An 18,126-nucleotide genomic window follows, 5' to 3' on the forward strand; every position below is an offset into this window, starting at 1 on the left:
ACCACCACTCCTGGTATATTTTTGTATTTTTAGTAGAGATGAGGTTTCACCATGTTGGCCAGGCTGGTCTTAAACCCCTGACCTCAGGTGTTCCACCTTCGTTGGCCTCCCAAAGTGCTAGGATTACAGGCATGAGCCACCGTGCTTGGCCTGCTGTTTTCTTAATGGGAACTCTCACGGAGAACGGTATTCTCATGCTAGTCCTGTTGGTTCTTCTCTTCCCATCTGTAGCCTAGCTTTACCTCTTCTGGTTCCTGCTCCAGTATGTCAGACCCAGGGCTCAACACTGGCGGCTGGAACATAGGTTTGTATGGAAATAACTTAGCCCACGCTGGATTTTTAGTTCTCCAATAGCTGTGCATATGTAACCTTTAGTTGATGCTTAGTCTCCATATTTTTTCTTGTTTCTTATTTCTCTCTACATTTACTGCGATAGGGATACTCTTTCTGGAGGCCTGACTTTGCAGGTTGAACAGGCCATGTTCTGGGGGTCTTTGTGCCTTGCTGTGTTGCTTTTCATCTCGTAACCTTGAGAAACTGACAATGGGACTTCCCACTGTTCGCCCCCAAAACCTAACCCTTATCCTTTCTCCTTCACATGCCCTTTCCATGTTCATCTGCCACCTACTGCTTCCCATGAATGCTTTCAGTGTAGACAAATACAGCTGGGCCTGACTCCAGCTGATCATAAAGCTGTTTGCTGAGTAGGTGTATTTGTGTTTCCTGGATTTTTTTTTAAAAAGCAATTTTTTTTTTTTTTTTTTTGAGATGCAATCTCGCTCTATCGCCCATGCTGGTGTGCAGTGGCGCTATCTCGGCTCACTGCAAGCTCTGCCTCCCAGGTTCACGCTGTTCTTCTGCCTCAGCCTCCCGAGTAGCTGGGACTACAGGCGCCCGCCGCTGCACCCGGCTAATTTTTTGTATTTTTTAGTAGAGACGGGGTTTCACGTGTTAGCCAGGATGGTGGCAATCTCCTGACCTTGTGATCCGCCCGTCTCGGCCTCCCAAAGTGCTGGGATTACAGGCGTGAGCCACCGCGCCTGGCCTAAAAAAGCAATTTTTTAAGATCTTAATTTTCCTGATATCAAAAGTAGCTCATGCCCAGTGAAGAAAAGCAAACAAAAAGTATTAGAGAAGAAAATTGTAATCATTGATCTCCCACCTAGGAATAGCGCCCGTTAACGTTCTAGAACATTTTCATCCATTCTTTGTGTACAGGACTGTGGCCATTCTATATATGTGACTTTGTGTTCTATTTTTAATTATATCAAGAGCAAATACTGTTCAAAAAGTCCTCGTAAATAATGACTACGTAATGTTCTACTATATCTCTGTGCCATCATTTGCTTTATTTATTTTTTATTTTTTTAGTTTTCTGAGATGGAGTCTTGCTTTGTCGCCAGGCTGGAGTGCAATGGCGTGATCTCCGCTCACTGCACCCTCCGCCTCCCGGGTTCGAGCGATTCTTCTGCCTCAGCCTCCCAAGTAGCTGGGATTACAGGCACGCGCCAGTACGCCCAGCTAATTTTTGTATTTTTTTTAGTAAAGACGTAGTTTCACCATGTTGGTCAGGCTGGTCTCAAATCTCTGACCTCAGGTGATCTGCCTGCCTGGGCGTCCTCCAAAAGTGCTGGGATTCCAGGCATGAGCCAGCACACCCAGCCCATCATTTGCTTTAGCATCATGTGTGTGTACTTAGTGATCAAGTTCTCTTAGTAATAAATACCTGGGCAAGAAGGCAAGGGTAGGAAAGAGTTCTGTGTAGTTATATTTCTCAGAGTATTCAGCCTTGCTTACTTTTCTTCTGGGAAATCCATTGGCCACATGCTGTCTTATGAGACTCTTCAGATATTTTCCATGCCTTCTCTGATTGCCATCTTCCCTTCCCATTTGATTTTCTTCAGCGGGAAGAGAGGCAGAGCACTTGTCCTCCCCTTGGGGAGAATCCTCACCAGAAGAGCTCCGCTTTGGGAGTCTGACCTACAGTGATCCCCGTGAGCGAGAACGCGACCAGCATGATAAAAATAAAAGGTAACCACCCTCCCAGGTGAGAGCTGCAATGCCAGGACTCCAGTTTCTCCACAATCACAACTCTTACTTTTTTTTTTTTTTTTTTTTTGGACACAGAGTCTTACTCTGCCGCCAGGTTGGAGTGCAGTGGCAGGATCTCGGCTCTCTGCAACCTCTGCTTCCCAGGCTTAAGTGATTCTCCTGCCTCAGCCTCCTGAGTAGCTGGGATCACAGGCACACACCACGATGACCGGCTCATTTTTTGTATTTTTAGTAGAGACAGGGTTTCACCATGTTGGCCTGGCTGGTCTCAAACTCCTGACCTCAAGTGATCCGCCCGCCTCGGTCTCCCAAAGTGCTGGGAGTGACAGGTGTGAGCCACTGTGCCTAGCCAGGACTGTTGCTTTAAGAAGGGTATATTAAGTGCTATTTAGGATCAAGCTTGTTTTTTCTTAAAGGAGCTGACAGGTAATCTTTTTAACTTTATCCAGGCTCCTGGACCCTGCCAATACCCAGCAATTTGATGACTTTAAGAAATGCTATGGGGAAATCCTCTACCGTTGGGGTCTGAGAGAGAAGCGAGCTGAAGTGTTGAAGTTTGTCTCCTGTCCTCCTGACCCTCACAAAGGGATCGGTGAGTATGAATTTCTCTCTCTTCCTATCACTGTCTGAAAGATCCTGTAATTTAATATGTCCACAGCATCAGATTTGGAATGAAGTTTCAGCTTCTCATGTCTAAGCAGAAATTTCTGAGGCATTTTGAGTCTATTCCAAGCTTCTGAAAAGCCCTTGCATTTCACAACAGGATGAAAGCTTTTTTTTTGTTTTGTTTTTGTTTTTTTTGAGATGGAGTCTCGCTCTTGTCGCCCTGCCTGGAGTGCAGTGGCGTGATCTCGGCTCACTGCAACCTACGCCTCCTGCGTTCAAACTTCTCCTCCCTCAGCCTCCTGAGTAGCTGGGACTACAGGCACCTGCCACCACGCCTGGCTAATTTTTGTACTTTTAGTAGACGGGGTTTCACCACGTTGGCCAGCCTGGTCTCGAACTCCTGACCTCAGGTGATCTGCCTGCCTCGGCCTCCCAAAATGCTGGGATTACAGATGTGAGCCATGGCGCCTGGCCCAGGATGAAATTTCTATTGCAACAGAAGTAGTTTATATACAGTACTCCAGCATGGATGAGAGGGATGGATATTTCTTCATTTATTCCACTGTGTGTCCAGCTCCTCTTAGGCACAGTGCCCGCACATTCCTTCCCCCCGTGGAGCTTACAGCTGAGTCGGGGGAAAATTAAATAATTTCAAATTGTGATAAATACTCGCAAGCAAACAAAAATGATGTGGGGGCAGGGAGAACAGAGAGGGAGAATCTTAGAAGAGGAATTGAGGTGTGTTGGGAAGGCCTCCAAGGAGCTGAGGTCCGAAGGTTTAAAGGAACCATGGAGCCATTGGTGCAGAGTGGTGAAAAAAGCATCCCGCACTGAGGGACAGGCCCCGGGGAAATGACTGTCGTGAACAAGCGAAGGAAGGTGGTGTGGTGTGGCTGGAGTACAGTGGGGAGATGAGTGGTATCAAATTAGAGTGTAGAGAACTTAGGGTTGTATCAGGCAGGGGCTTGTAAGTTGCGGTAAAGAATTTGGGTTCGGCTGGACATGGTGATTTACGCCTGTAATCCCAGCACTTTGGGGGGCCAAGTCAGGCAAATCACTTGAGGCCAGGGGTTTGAGACCAGCCTGGCCAACATGGTGAAACCCCATCTCTACTAAAAATACGAAATTAGCCAGGTGTGGTGGCGCATACCTATAATCCCAGCTACTCAGGAGGCTGAGGCAGGAGAGTCGCTTGAACCCAAGAGGCAGAGGTTGCAGTGAGCCGAGATCACGCCACTGCACTCCAGCCTGGGTGACAGGGCGAGAGTCTGTCTCAAAAAACAAAAAGAATTTCAATTGTATCCAAGTCCAGTGGTAAGCTTCCAAGGGCATAAGAAGTAAGCAATGTGCCTTGGGTTGGGTTTTAAGAGGGTCACTGTGGCCTTCCTATGAGGAAAGGATGGGAGGAGCACAGATCAGAAGCAGGAAGCCCATTCAGAGACGTTGTAGCAGTCAGAGGCGGACAGCCCCGTCTGAGGGTGGCGTCGCTAGAGTTGGAGAGAGATGATGAATGGGTTAAAATATATTTTAGAGCTATACTCAGTGTGACTTGCTTATAACTTGGATGTGGGATCAGGAAGAAAGATGAAACTTGGACGATTCCTAGATTTCCAGCATGAGCAACTGGGTCAATGGCAGTACCAGCTTCCCAGATGGAAGCGACTGGAAGAACACTGTGGGCTTAGTGTGGGATAGTCAGTGATGTGTGTGAGATATCGGACTGGAGAAGTTGCATAGGCGGTTGGATGTGAGTTGGGCTCTCAGAGAAGAGATTGGGGCTAGAACTGGGAATTTTGGGATCCCCAGCATGTGGATGGCATTCCAGCTGTGGGAATGGGTGTGTTGACCTTGGAGCTGGGGCTGGGAAGGAAGAATGCAGGGAGAGGCCGTCCGCACTGGGCCTTGAGAGAAACCAATACCTGGAGCTTGGGTCGTAGAGGAAGAGCAAGGCAGAGAGAGTTAGAATAAGACCCTAGTGAGTGTTGGGGAAAAGCAAGACTGAGCAGAGACAGGTGTTTTACAGAATGAAATGGAAGGCTGCCGAATGTAGTGGACTAAACATACACTGATTTCCTCTTCTCCAGGACCCCACCAAAATATCTGTACAGAGCTCTTCTGAAAAGCCTAACTGTACAAGAAGTAATGTTGGCAATAAAATTTGGAATCTGGGAAGTAGATAGCTTAGTGGCAGCTGATTTTGCAGGGCCTGATAAAGCTGAACCCTGAACTGTTATCAGAAGCACAAAACACACTGCAGAACCCTCACGTGGCTCAGGGACCTCTGGATGTGGCTTGACAGTGAGATTAAAAACAGGGGTGTGGCCAGGTGCGGTGACTCACGCCTGTAATCCCAGCACTTTGGGAGGCTGAGGTGGACGGATCGCGAGGTCAGGAGATCGAGACCATCCTGGCTGACATGGTGAAACCCCATCTCTGCTAAAAATACAAAAATTAGCCGGGCATGGTGGCTTGTGCTTGTAGTCCTAACTACTCAGGAGGCTGACGCAGGAGGACCGCTTGAGCTCAGGAGGCGGAGGTTGCAGTGAGCCGAGATTGTGCCACTGCACTCCAGCCTTGGCGACAGAGTGAGACTCTGTCTCAAAAAAAAAAAAAAAGCAGAAAACAGAAAAACAAAAGAAACAGTTAAATGAATGGAAAGGATTTCATCTAGGGAGCGATGGGGTGGGCAGTGGCAGGGAATGCTGGGTTTTGTAATAAGATGCATAGAATGATTTGACTCTTTCAAGTTGTGTAGGTATAGTTTCTTTTCCTTTCTTTTTCTTTTTCTTTTTTTTTTTTTCGAAACAGAGTGTTGCTCTGTCGCCCAGGCTGGACTGCAGTCATGTCATCTCGGCTCACTGCAACCTCTGCCTCCCAAGTTCAAGTGATTCTCATGCCTCAACCTCCCCAAGTGGCTGAGACTGCAGGCGCCTGCCACCACACCACTTGTATTTTTAGTAGAGATACTAAAATACAATACAATTAATAGGAATTTTTAGTAGAGATACTAAAATACAATACACATACCACTTGTATTTTTAGTAGAGACAGGGTTTCGCCATGTTGGCCAGGCTGGTCTCGAACTACTGGCCTCAAGCGATGCGCGCGCCTTGGCCTCCCACAGTGCTGGGATTATAGGTGTGAGACACCATACCTGGTAATTGCTATTTGAAGAAACAAACTAGAATAATACGTAGGTTTAGGTAGTGAATTTCAAGGATTTTTTTTTTTTTTTTTTTTTTTGAGACGGAGTCTCGCTCTGTCGCCCAGGCTGGAGTGCAGTGGCGCAATCTCGGCTCACTGCAAGCTCTGCCTCCCGGGTTCACGCCATTTTCCTGCCTCAGCCTCTCCGAGTAGCTGGGACTACAGGCGCCCGCCACCACGCCCGGCTAATTTTTTGTATTTTTAGTAGAGATGGGGTTTCACCGTGGTCTCGATCTCCTGACCTCGTGATCCGCCAGCCTCGGCCTCCCAAAGTGCTGGGATTACAAGCGTGAGCCACCGCGCCCGGCCTCAAGGATTATTTTAATAGGGATTATGTTGGTATATGTACTTGAAGAAATGTAAAGGCACAAAATGCTATTTGGGCAACATATTTTTTCAGAGCATCTAAATGTATGAAAGTATCTCAGGAAAAAATTAATGATGGCCTGGAGCAATTTGTCTTTTAAAAATTAGTTTTCAGGAAAACACATGAATCATGGAGATACAGAGCTGATGTATCAACCCATCAGTCAGCTAAACCCTTATTGACATCTGCTATTATAAAGTGTCATGCCGGATTCTGTGGGATGTACAAAGAAATACAAAGTGTGGTTTGGTGGGTCTAGATGTCTGTAGTGCAGTCAGAGAGAATGAAATATAAACTCAGGAAGACTTAATGATAGTTAAAGATGAATAATGTATCCTAATTCCAATAAAACTAATGTCACAAGATTTATAAAGCAGGGCAGGATTGTGAAAGATGAACTCACAGACAAAAGCAGTAAAAGAAGTATTTTCTTTTTTTTTTTTTTTTTTTTTTTGAGACGGATTCTTGCTCTGTCACCCAGGCTGGAGTGCAATGGAACAATCTCAGGTCACTGCAACCTCCACCTCCTTAGTTCAAGCAATTCTCCTGTCTCAGCCTCCTGAGTAGCTGGGATTACAGGCATGTGCCACCACGCCCAGCTAATTTTTGTGTTTTTAGTAGAGACAGGGTTTCACCTTGTCGGCCAGGCTGGTCTCGAACTCCTGGCCTTGTGATCCACCCACCTGGGCCTCCCAAAGTGCTGGGATTACAGGCATGATCCCCGGCACCCGGCCAAGAAGTATTTTCATTTGCAAAGTTTCACAAGGTAGTCCTGACTTTGGAGGAATTGGGCAGCTTCAATACAGGACACAGCAGGTATTGAAAGAAAAGTATAGGCTGAGTGCAGCTGTGCACACCTGTAATCTCAACACTTTGGGAGACTGAAGCAGGCAGATTGCTGGAGTCTAGGAATTTGAGACAAGCCTGGGCAACATGGCGAAACTATGTCTATAAAAAAAAAAATTAAAATAAAAAAAAAAGAAAAATACCCCAAGGCTGCCAAGGCCACAGGTCTTCCCTTTGCACTGGAAAGGCAGCAGTTTCCTCTGTGCTAATCTTGTCTGCAAGGGTCATCCCATATCCACAGACTTCAGCATAGCAACTTTGAGGGACAAAGTTAGTTTCATTGGGATTCAATATTTACAGACAGGGCTCATGGTTTCATTCATTTTGTGGGGATACTGCTAGATAGAGTATTCCCTTAAAGAAAGTCTCAGGATATAAGATGATTTGTTTGTTTTTGTTTCTGACTGTGGTATGTGATGCTCTTGGTTTTAATGGTGGCGGAGCAAAGCGATTGCTTTCCCAGCCTCTGCATGGGGAGAATTCCCTCCCTAGAGGTACAGATCTGCTCAACTAAATTTCATTCAGCAGTTTACTGCTTCAGTATATTAATTTAACGTCTTATTTATTTGGCCAGTTTTATTTACTTTTGTGTAATAGGTGATGTTGATTAATACACAAAACTTTTTGTTGTTTGGTTAACAAACTGGAGCCATATGACCCTGCACCTTTGGAGTTTGCCTCCTCCTGGAAGTTTTGAAAAGCCTTGGAACCATACTTTGATTGTTCTATGTGCTGGGAGTATTTTTATGGTCTTTATTAGTTTGTCTGTTAGGACCCAAGAATGATTCATTTTACCTCTATCAAGTTTCACCTGCAAAACCTATCCTGTTGTCCTGTGCCTCTTACCTGTGATCCTCAGGGCAGTCAGTGTTTCTGGCCTGTCAGGAAATGACATCTGTACTTTGTGCAAGGCTGGCATTCCCTAAGCCAAAGAAGTTTCCTGGGAGGACTTGTGGGCTTCATGTCCACATATGAAACCATCTCCTCCCCTTCATAATGGCTTATCATACCTAATTTATTTTTTTAATTAGTTAATTAATTTATTTTTTGAGACGGAGTCTTGCTCTGTTCCCCAGGCTGGAGTGCAGTGGCACGATCTCGGCTCACTGCAAGCTCCGTCTCACGGGTTCACGTCATTCTCCTGTCTCAGCCTCCCGAGTAACTGGGACTACAGGTCCCCGCCACCACGCCTGGCTAATTTTTTGTATTGTTAGTAGAGATGGTGTTTCACCATGTTAGCCAGGATGGTCTCGATCTCCTGACCTCGTGGTCTGCCTGCCTTGGCCTCCCAAAGTGCTGGGATTACAGGCGTGAGCCACCGCACCCGGCCGTATCACTACCTACTTTAAATGAGATTTGAATCTAAATGTGACATTTTGGGCATGACCTTGGCTGTAAATCTGATCTATCCATGTATATCATGATAAGGAAGAGGGCAGCTTCTTTTATTTTTATTTTTATTTTTTTACATTTTTATAAAATAGATACAGAGTCTCGCTTTGTTGTCCATTGTGGTCTCAAATTCTTGGCTTCAAGTGATCCTTCCACCTCTGCCTCCCAAAGTGCTGGGATTAGAAGCATAAGCTGCCACACCCAGCCCCAGCAGACTCTCACTGAACCTGTATAGATATTTTGTCATGAAAAGAAAAGGCCTTTGTGTGGTCCTTACCCATTGTTCTGAGCACTTTTGCAGATGAGGTTAATCAACATATGATATTTCCTATGGAGTTACCGTTCTAAGGTTTTCCTGGTGATTTGGTATCTTATAGTCTATATTAAGATCTTTTTTGGATTTTTTTTCCTCCTGAAGGTAATTAGAACAAGATACCATTTCCAGAGTGTTTCATTTCAATGTATATAACATGTTAAACTGAAGGTAGAGATGGAGCAAGAAAGAAGAAAGAATGTTTTCTCCTTTCTAGTAGAAAATAGTTCATTAGCCAGAATTAAATTTTTCCATCAGTTGTATTCAGTCCCTGCTAAGTAATTCTTGTTCTAATTATCTTGGATTCTCTACCCATCTACTTTCACTGAAGTCATCTGCTTCTGAACCAAAAAGTCCTAGAAATCCTGATCCATTCCAGTCTGACAAGTGTCTCCTGGTGGTGATGGTGTCCACTTATTTGTTTGGCTTGTTTGTTTGTTTTTTGAGACAGGGTCTCACTCTGTCACCCAGGCTGCAGTGCAGAGGCATGATCACAGCTCACTGCAGCCTCGACCTGCTGGGCTCAACAATCCTCCCACCACAGTCTCCTAAGTAGCTGGGACCACAGGCATACACCATCATGGCCGGCTAATTTTTAAAAAAATGTTTTTGTAGAGATGGAGTCTCGCCACGTTGCCCAGGCTGGTCTCAAACTCCTGGGCTCAAGCGATACCCCCACCTCGGCCTTGCAAAGTGCTGGGATTACAGGCATGAGAAACTGCTCCTGGCCGGTGTCAGCTTATTTGGAAAGCTGGTATTCAGGAATCTCTTCAGTAATATCAGTAGTGAAGAGTACCTTTAATAGTGCCTAAAGAGGCTTTATTTTGACATGTCTTCTCTAAGTTTCTATTTCTGACCTATAGTTTATAGCAGGTGACTTTAGGCAAGTGTGAGGCAAAAGCAGAAACCGGTAATAGGCAATAAAGCGAAATGGCTCTGGCTAGTTTATGATAACAATATCGTATGGAGCAGAAACAACACGTAATCATTTCCTAAGGGATTCAGTTAGTGATTCCTCAACACTAAAATATTTTGGACACTGAGGACGTTGACAAATCTCCAGGCTCTTTTAATTCATCCTGTAAAATGTTTGTAAGGTTATTGCCAAACGAAAGGAGTACTATATTTTCTTTTTACTTTTGTTTTCTTTTTTTGGGGGGTGGGGGGTTTGGGGAACAAGGTCTCTCTGTGTCACGCAGGCTGGAGTGCAGTGGTGCGGTCTTGGCTCACTGTAACCTCCGCCTCCAGGTTCAAGCAGTTCTCCTACCTCAGCCTTCCAGGTAATACAGGTGTGCACCGTCACGCCCAGCTAATTTTTGTGTTTTTAGTAGAGATGGATTTGCCATGTTGGCCAGGCTGGTCTCGAACTCCTGGCCTCAGGTGATCCACCCACCTTGGCCTCCCAAAGTGCTGAGATTACAGGCGAGAGCCACGGCACCCGGCCAAGTACTGTATTTTTATTTTAAACATAAAATAAGCTTAAAAAATAAATTTGTTGAGCTGGGCGCTGTGGCTCATGCCTGTAATCCCAGCACTTTGGGAGGCCAAGGCGGGTGGATCACGAGGTCAGGAGATCGAGACCATCCTGGCTAACCCGGTGAAACCCCGTTTCTACTAAAAATACAAAAAATTAGCCGGGTATGGTGGCGGGCGGGCGCCTGTAGTCCCAGCTACTCTGGAGGCTGAGGCGGGAGAATGGCGTGAACCCGGAAGGCGGAGCTTGCAGTGAGCCGAGATCGCGACACTGCACTCCAGCCTGGGCGACAGAGTGAGACTCTGTCTCAAAAATAAATAAATAAATAAATAAATAAATAAATAAATAAATAAATAAATAATAAAATAAAATAAAATAAAAATAAATAAATTTGTTGAAAGATATGCCAGTCTTTGTAATAGATATGAGTCTCCTTCTATTGATCTTGAAAGAAGTTGCTGAAAAATTCCCATTAATAATCTTGTACTTGAATACAGTTCCCCAGGAAGGTTGAACTTCCCTATTTGATTTCTCATATTGTGGGCTTAATAAATACAAGAGCTCTTAACAGTAATGCTAAACTGATCATGTCTGGCTTCCCTCCTTCCCACAGTGAGGGAACAAATCTGTAGTGTTGGCCACTTGTCATTTGGGGAGTTCTACAGGTAGCTGACATGGAAAAGGCAGTTTGAGAAAAAGTTGTCAGAGGTGATTCGATATAAGCATAAGTTATTATATGCCTAAAGACAAGACATTGTAACATACTTAGTTCAGAATGATAGTATTTAAAATAAACACAGCAGGCGGGGCGCGGTGGCTCACGCCTGTAATCCCAGCACTTTGGGAAGCCGAGGCAGGCGGATCTCCTGAGGTCAGGAGTTTGAGACCAGCCTGGCCAACATGGTGAAACCCCCTCTCTACTAAAAATACAAAAATTAGCCAGGCATGTTGGCAGGCGCCTGTAATCCCAGCCACTCAGGAGGCTGAGGCAGGAGAATCGCTTGAATCCAGGAGGTGGAGGTTGCAGTGAGCTGAGATCGTACCATTGCACTCCAGCCTGGGTGACAAGAGTGAGACTTTGTCTCAAAAATAAATAAATAAATAAATAAAAATAAATAAATAAATAAATAAACACAGCAGTAAATAATTAAGAACCCTAGACTTTTCAGAAGTAGACTTTTGTTTAATGTGATTCAAAAACATGACAAAAAGCACCAAAAATTAACCAGCTGTCAAGTGAGATAATTTTGGTGCTGTAAGGAGCCTCTCTTGTCCAGGCACAGAATCACATTTGACATTTTCTTCGTCACTAAACAGTTTTCTTTGGAATTATTGTTTTTTTCCTCTTAAAGTGTATATCGTTTAATTTTGTTTAAAAATGTTAAGATACCTTTGTGTGTTTGTGTGTGTGTGTGTTTTGAGATATACACAAAACCAGCAAATTTAAATCTTTTAACTTTAAAATATACTAACTTTTATCAGCACATTCAGTAAGACAATACCCTCACCACATTGATTGATCGTTTTAATAAAACTGGAACTAACAGAACACATCAATTATCTTGAATACAGATTCATATCTCAATACTTGCAAGTGATATCTGCTTTGCAATTTGTATCTAGTGTAGCCCCAGCCTCCCAGAGTCATTCTTCTTCACTCAGAGACCCAGAGAAAACCTGGAACCGTTAGCGACCAGCACTATTAGTGGATTGTCAGAGAAATTCCAAAGGCAGCCAGGTGTGAGACACCTTGCCACCTCTGTTTTTGGGAACACATTCCACGTCCCTTTGTATGCCCTAAAGTGGTGAGAGGAAGCATGCACCAGCAAGGCCCACGGGCGTCTGCCCATCCTTCTCAAGTGGTTCATCTGCTGAGCCGTTCCATTGTATATATACAGGGCAGAGACAAAGGAGAGCGTCCTGGGGTTTTTGTATTTTCTGTCTTTGTGAATTTAGATCTTCTTAGAAATTGTTGTCCAGATCCCCCCAAAGATCATTCGCTAATTAATGAAATGAAATATTAGTTCAGAGTCTTAAAGTTAATAAGGATCTTGAAAACTGTATTTAATCTGATTTGCTGTAGAGAAACACAATTATTAATGATACTATGAGATGACATTTTAATAATTTTACCCAGATAGATATGGAGAATAATTAAGTTTACAGTTATCTCAAGTACCAAGGAACAAACCCTTTTAAACATTAGAATTAAATTTACCTGAACACACAGTATTTACATTCTCATAATGTTAAATGTTGGCCAATAAAACCAGTAACAAAAATTTGAGAGTTTTCAACTAATTAGGCTTTTCATGAGAACATAACCGAAGTCTGTACATAATATAAAAAATTATGCTTAGAGAGAGAAGACATAGCTATTTTTAAACCAAAATTATCAAACTAGTCTGATTTGTCTCAGGATTTGCCTTAATTGGGACTATCATAAAATATGCCCTTAGGTACCACATTTCAGAGGAGTTTTTATTGGCGTATTTTTCTGACCACCAGTTGTCATTCAACAGAGCAGCCAGTTCTGCTGGAAGAAAGGACCCTCCCTCCGTTGTAAGAGGGAAGGAGAGGTGGGAGATTGGTAGAAGCCTGGTGTAACAACAAAGGGAAGTGAGAGAAGAGGCCGGCAGGTGCAGGAGCTGGGAGAAAAGGCATGAGGGAGGAGTTTGCAGAACGTGGCGGAGGCCCAAAGTCACCATCTCGGGGACAGAAGGGAAACACATGCTCCGCGCAGGGCTAGGTGTTGTGTCTGTCGGTGATCACGTGTATGAAGTGAGATGCATTTCTTGAACATGGGCCTTTCTCCAGGATGGCTCAGCCTCTTGTGGGCAGGCATGGAGTGGGCAGGGGATATGGTTCATCCAGGGTAGAGGTTTTGCCAGGTGGTGCAGGAGATGGGCAAAGGAATTGAAGGCATTTGCAAAATAAGTGATTATAAAGTGAGTCCATGTAATTCAGGTTGGCCAAAGGGCAAATTGCAGCTAGAAGGGGGCAGGTGGACCGAAGGATTAGTGGTGGTGGGTTAGGGACGAGGGCAAAGACCAGAATGGCCAGGTGGGCACTGGGTTAGTGGTGTAGGTTTGGGAGACCTCCAGGATCATCTAAGAACTGGGGTAGGGAGAAAATTGAGAGCCAAGGACAAGTCTTCAGTGAATGGGGGTGTGTCTCCAGAATGTCCTCAGATGACACAGAGAAAAGGGGGAAAGGCTAGTGAAGCTGGATGACATTGGCCTCCAGCAGAAAGGTCATGGTCTGGAGGCAGCGATGGGACCCAGTCCCCACCCACTGCCCCTGCAGTCAGAGGACTTAAGCAGAGGCAGGACGGTCAGGTGATGAGGGGACTGTTGCCAGCAGAGTAGATGGAACAGGTTTCACTCAGGGGAGCCCAGTGGAACCAGTCCTCGCCTGGCGGTGGAGCAGCATCCTGGTGTCCTGACTTGGGCCAGTGGCAAGTGGGCAGTAGCGGCATTGGTAAAGCCAGTCTGCCCTCTGCTGAAGCGTTACTGCCAAGTCATTCAGTTCTTTCAACTGATACCTGTTCAACACCTCCTGCGTGCCAGGCCCTGCCAGCCGTCGGAGTGGGAAGAGGCATCAGATGCAGCTGCACCCTGCTGTGGGGCACTGGGTTTCCACGTGGAGCCCCTGAGAAAATACACTACTCAGCTGGGTGCAGTGGCTCAGGAGAAGGAGTTCTAGTGTAAAAAACAACAACAACAACAAAAAAAAACAGGCTGGGCACAGTGGCTCATGCCTGTAATCCCAGCACTTTGGGAGGCCAAGGCAGGTGGATCACCTGAGGTCAGGAGTTCGAGACCAGCCTGGCCAACATGGTGAAACCCCGTCTCTACTAAAAATACAAACTTAGCTGGGCGTGATGGCAGGTGCCTGTAATTCCAGCTACTCGGGAGGGTGAGGCAGGACACTTGAACCCGGGGTGTGAAGGTTGCAGTGAGCCAAGATTGCACCATTGCACTGGAGCCTGGGTGACAAGAGTGAAACTCTGTCTCAAAAAGAAAAAAAAAAATTAAAGAAACAGAAAATGAAAACCACTGGTGTAAGAGAATCTGCTAGAGTCTTAAGAGGAAGACGTCCTTCTTCCTGGCAAGCCCCAGTTTCCTTTTTCAGAACTAAACTCATGCTGCCTCTTGTTTTGCCTGTCCCTGCCCATTTCCAGAGTTCGGCGTGTACTGCAGTCACTGCCGGAGTGAGGTCCGTGGCACCCAGTGTGCCATCTGCAAAGGCTTCACGTTTCAGTGTGCCATCTGCCATGTGGCTGTGCGGGGATCATCCAATTTCTGCCTGACCTGTGGGCACGGTGGCCACACCAGCCACATGATGGAGTGGTTTCGGACCCAGGAGGTGTGTCCCACTGGGTGTGGGTGCCACTGCCTGCTTGAAAGCACTTTCTGAACCTACAGACCATGGGTGTTGTCTGAATTCCAGAGGAGCCATAAATTCCGGTGACAAGCTGTGTGTCAGGGGAGAGGCTCCAGAACCTGGATTCGTCCCCAGTGAGACGAGAGGATGGTCCCCGAGGACTGTGCAGCGTCAGCTCTTGGTGGGCCTCTGCCTTCTCTTCTGTTTGGCTGCCTGGTGTGGATGTCACTGTGGGAAGATGAGGGCAGAAGTGCAGAGCTGTGCTTTCTGTGTTGTCTATGTCGGCTGAGCTACCAAGGTGGAAGTTTTCATGGAGAAAAGCACCTGGCTCCAGGGCCAGTGTTACCCTGTAAGGTGTTAGCCTTAAACCACCGAGCAGCGTTCTCTTGATGCCAATGCAGAGAGCAGAGTCAGATGGAAAAGACAGTCTCCTGAGCCCGAGGACAGTGGGTAGGAATTTAATCAACAAATGGCATCGTGGCTTTAGAAGCTGGTACATTTACTGAGCTGATGGACAGTGGCCTTCTAAAATATGACACTTAAATTGTAAATATGCACTGTACTTAAGGATTCTTAAGATGTATTTTTTTGTTATTTCTCCTCCAGCTGCTATCCCTTGGCTAATAAAATTCTAGTAATTATTTGAAAAAAAAAATAGAGAGAAAGTTAACATTTTGGTGAATCATTTTTTACCGTACTTCTAATTGAAGGTAGCTATTTTGTATAGGACCAAAGTCAGTGCTCTGATTTTTAAAGGAAATGCTGATTTACTTTTGTCATCTGACAAGAGAAAATAGAATTTGACATTTAAGGTTGTTCCCAGCCCCAAGAGTCTTATTTCTTCTAGCAAAAGGAGGACAAGATTGCCGTGCAGCATGGATAGAAAAGTCTCCCTTGGCCGGGCACCATGGCTCACGCCTGTAATCCCAACACTTTAGAAGGCAAAAGTGAGAGGATCACCTGAGCTCAGGAGTTCGAGACCAGCCTGGGCAACATAAGGAGATCCCATCTCTGCAAAAAAATTTAAAAAATAGGCTGGGCACAGTGGCTCACGCCTGTAATCCCAGCACTTTGGGAGGCCGAGGCGGGAGGATTACCTGAGGTCAGGAGTTGGAGGCTAGCCTGGCCAACATGGTGAAACTCCATCTCTACTAAAAATACAAAAATTAGCCAGGCATGGTGGCGGGCGCCCGTAATCCCAGGTACTGGGGAGGCTGAGACAGGAGAATTGCTTGAACTTGGGAAGCAGAGGTTGCAGCGAGCCGAGATTATGCCATTGCACTCCAGCCTGGATGACAAGAGTGAGACTCTGTCTCAAAAAAAGAAAAAATATTAAAAAAATAGCCGGGTGTGGTGGCACATGCCTGTGGTCCCAGCTACTTGGGGGGCCGAGGTGGGAGGATCACTTGAGTCAAGGAGGTCAAGGCTGCAGTGAGCCTTGATTGCACCACTGCATTCCAGCCTGGGCAACAGAATGAGACCCTATCAATAAACCAAAGTCTTCCTTGCCTCTGTTCAGATGAGCTGGGTTCCAGTGAGTGCCGTCACCCTTCCTTTAAGCTCCCTCACAAACTGACTGTGTTTGCCTGTGTTCTGAGTAGTTATAACACCTGTGTCCACCAATTCTTCAGAATGATTTTCTTTTTTAAAGTTAAATTTTTTTTTTTTTTTTTTTTAGAGAGAGAGACAGAGTCTCACTTTGTCACCCAGACTGGAGAGTGGTGATGCAATCATAGCTCACTGTAGCCTCTATCACCTGAGCTCAAGTGATCCTCCCACCTCAGCCTCCTGAGTAGCTGGGACTACAGGTGTGCACCACCATGCCTGGCTAATTTCAGAATGATTTTCAACTTCACATTTTATATGTGCCAGTGAAAAGAAATCTTTTTTATTATTTCTACTGAAATATCTATTTCTGTTTCTTAGAATTTTACAGTTCCAAGTAGATTAACTTAGGGACTAGAACATGTCTCATAATGGGAGAGTATTGTGTATTCATGTGTTTCAAACTCCAGGTCAGGACCCATTAGTGGATTGTGACATTGATCCAGTGGGGAAAACCAGCATTTAAAAAAATGAAACGGCGTAGGAGAAAAACGATCAGAATATACCATACATAGCTAAGGAAAACGTTTTGTGTAACTTGTTTACGCGTGTGCAGCACACGTGTGCACAGGTGTATACCGGATCATAGTGTAAACTTATTTCTTACTGAAAGTTGTAGTCAAAAACATTTTCACAACACTGTTTTGGATGAAGCTTATACCTCATCCCCTGTGTTACTGGGCACGAAACTTCATGATGTAAGAAAGAACTTAGATCCTGTGCAGTGGAGCCAGAGGTTTAGTGCTGGGCTGTGGTCTGAGGTAAGGTGCCAGTGTCTCAGTAGAGTGAGCAGGGCGGGGGTGCCACTGGGAGGATGACAGGAGGAGGCCCAGCCGGGAATTTGCACACACGAATTCTGTTGTAATGGTGATCACAGAATAGGTTGCCTGATTGACACAGAGAGAAAGGATCTGTTGTGTTCCCCAGTGAAATCACACCATTTGCAGAGAACAATCTTTTCCTGTTCCCCACTGCTCAAGTTAATGTAAAAATCTGTCCCTGTCTGTGCCCATCAAGAATGAGATGTTTTTCTTGTTTTATTGTTAGAGGAACATTGGCTTTCAAAACTGAAAAACCTTAATAATGGGTGTGAAAAAATTTCAAGTTTAAAATATTACATAATGTCCTCCTTCAATATGGAAATTCCTTTTGAATTTCCAAGTTACCAGAACAAAAGTCTAATATTTTAAAATATTCATGTTTGGAAACAGGTTGGTTGTCTGGTTGCGGGCCGTGGCTGATACTCTCTCAGCCGCAGAATAGATGATTACAAGCACCTGAGTCTTTTGTTTGTTTGTTTGTTTTTAAAAGCAATACAAGGCCAAGTGGGGTGGCTCACGCCTGTAATCCCAGCACTTTGGGAGGCTGAGGTGGGTGGATCACCTGAGGCCAGGAGTTCAAGACCAGCCTGGCCAACATGGCAAAACTCTGTCTTCACGAAAAATGCAAAAATTTTCTGGGTGTGGTGACGGTTGCCTGTAATCCCAGCTACTCGGGAGGCTGAGGCAGGAGAATCGCTTGAACCCAGGAGGTGGAGGTTGCAGTGAGCCGAGATTCTGCCACTTCACTCCAGCCTGGGTGACAAAGCAAAACTCCGTCTCAAAAAAAAAAAAAAAAAAAAAAATGAATAAAAGCAATACAAGCTATGTTTGAAAGTACCTTTGCAAGAAAACAGGCCCAGCAGTCTTATTTGTGCACCAGAAACAAAAGGTTGCTCAGGCAGGCTACTGGAAAGGATGGGGGAAGGGGTGAGCCTTAGGGCAACCACCAGGTTGACTATTTGTCCCTGTCCCTAACCCCCCAAGACACAAATGGTATAATGCTTTCCTTGGTAATGTCACATAGATAGAATCGATGTTGCTTTAACAATTTTTTTTTTTT

At 45.2% G+C, this 18,126-nt stretch overlaps 1 protein-coding gene across 4 annotated transcripts in view; it reads left to right on the forward strand.

Annotated features, from left to right (window-relative positions):
• The window catches only part of WDR59 (WD repeat domain 59), a 115,817-nt gene extending 98,291 nt beyond the window's left edge, over positions 1-17,526 (forward strand). For 3 of the 4 annotated variants that reach the window (XM_058440494.1, XM_058440495.1, XM_058440496.1), the window contains 4 exons: positions 232-304; positions 1,905-2,031; positions 2,502-2,644; positions 14,438-15,598. In XM_058440494.1, the coding sequence (XP_058296477.1) occupies positions 232-304; positions 1,905-2,031; positions 2,502-2,644; positions 14,438-14,673 (579 nt within the window). In that variant the 3' untranslated portion in view covers positions 14,674-15,598. Of the gene's footprint in view, positions 1-231; positions 305-1,904; positions 2,032-2,501; positions 2,645-14,437 lie in introns of all 4 variants that reach the window. The other variant, XM_032156430.2, reaches the window with a different exon arrangement.
• Positions 17,527-18,126: the final 600 nt, after the last annotated feature.

This window comes from Hylobates moloch, unplaced genomic scaffold, assembly GCF_009828535.3.
Source record: "Hylobates moloch isolate HMO894 unplaced genomic scaffold, HMol_V3 SCAFFOLD_6, whole genome shotgun sequence".
Taxonomy (NCBI): domain Eukaryota; kingdom Metazoa; phylum Chordata; class Mammalia; order Primates; family Hylobatidae; genus Hylobates; species Hylobates moloch.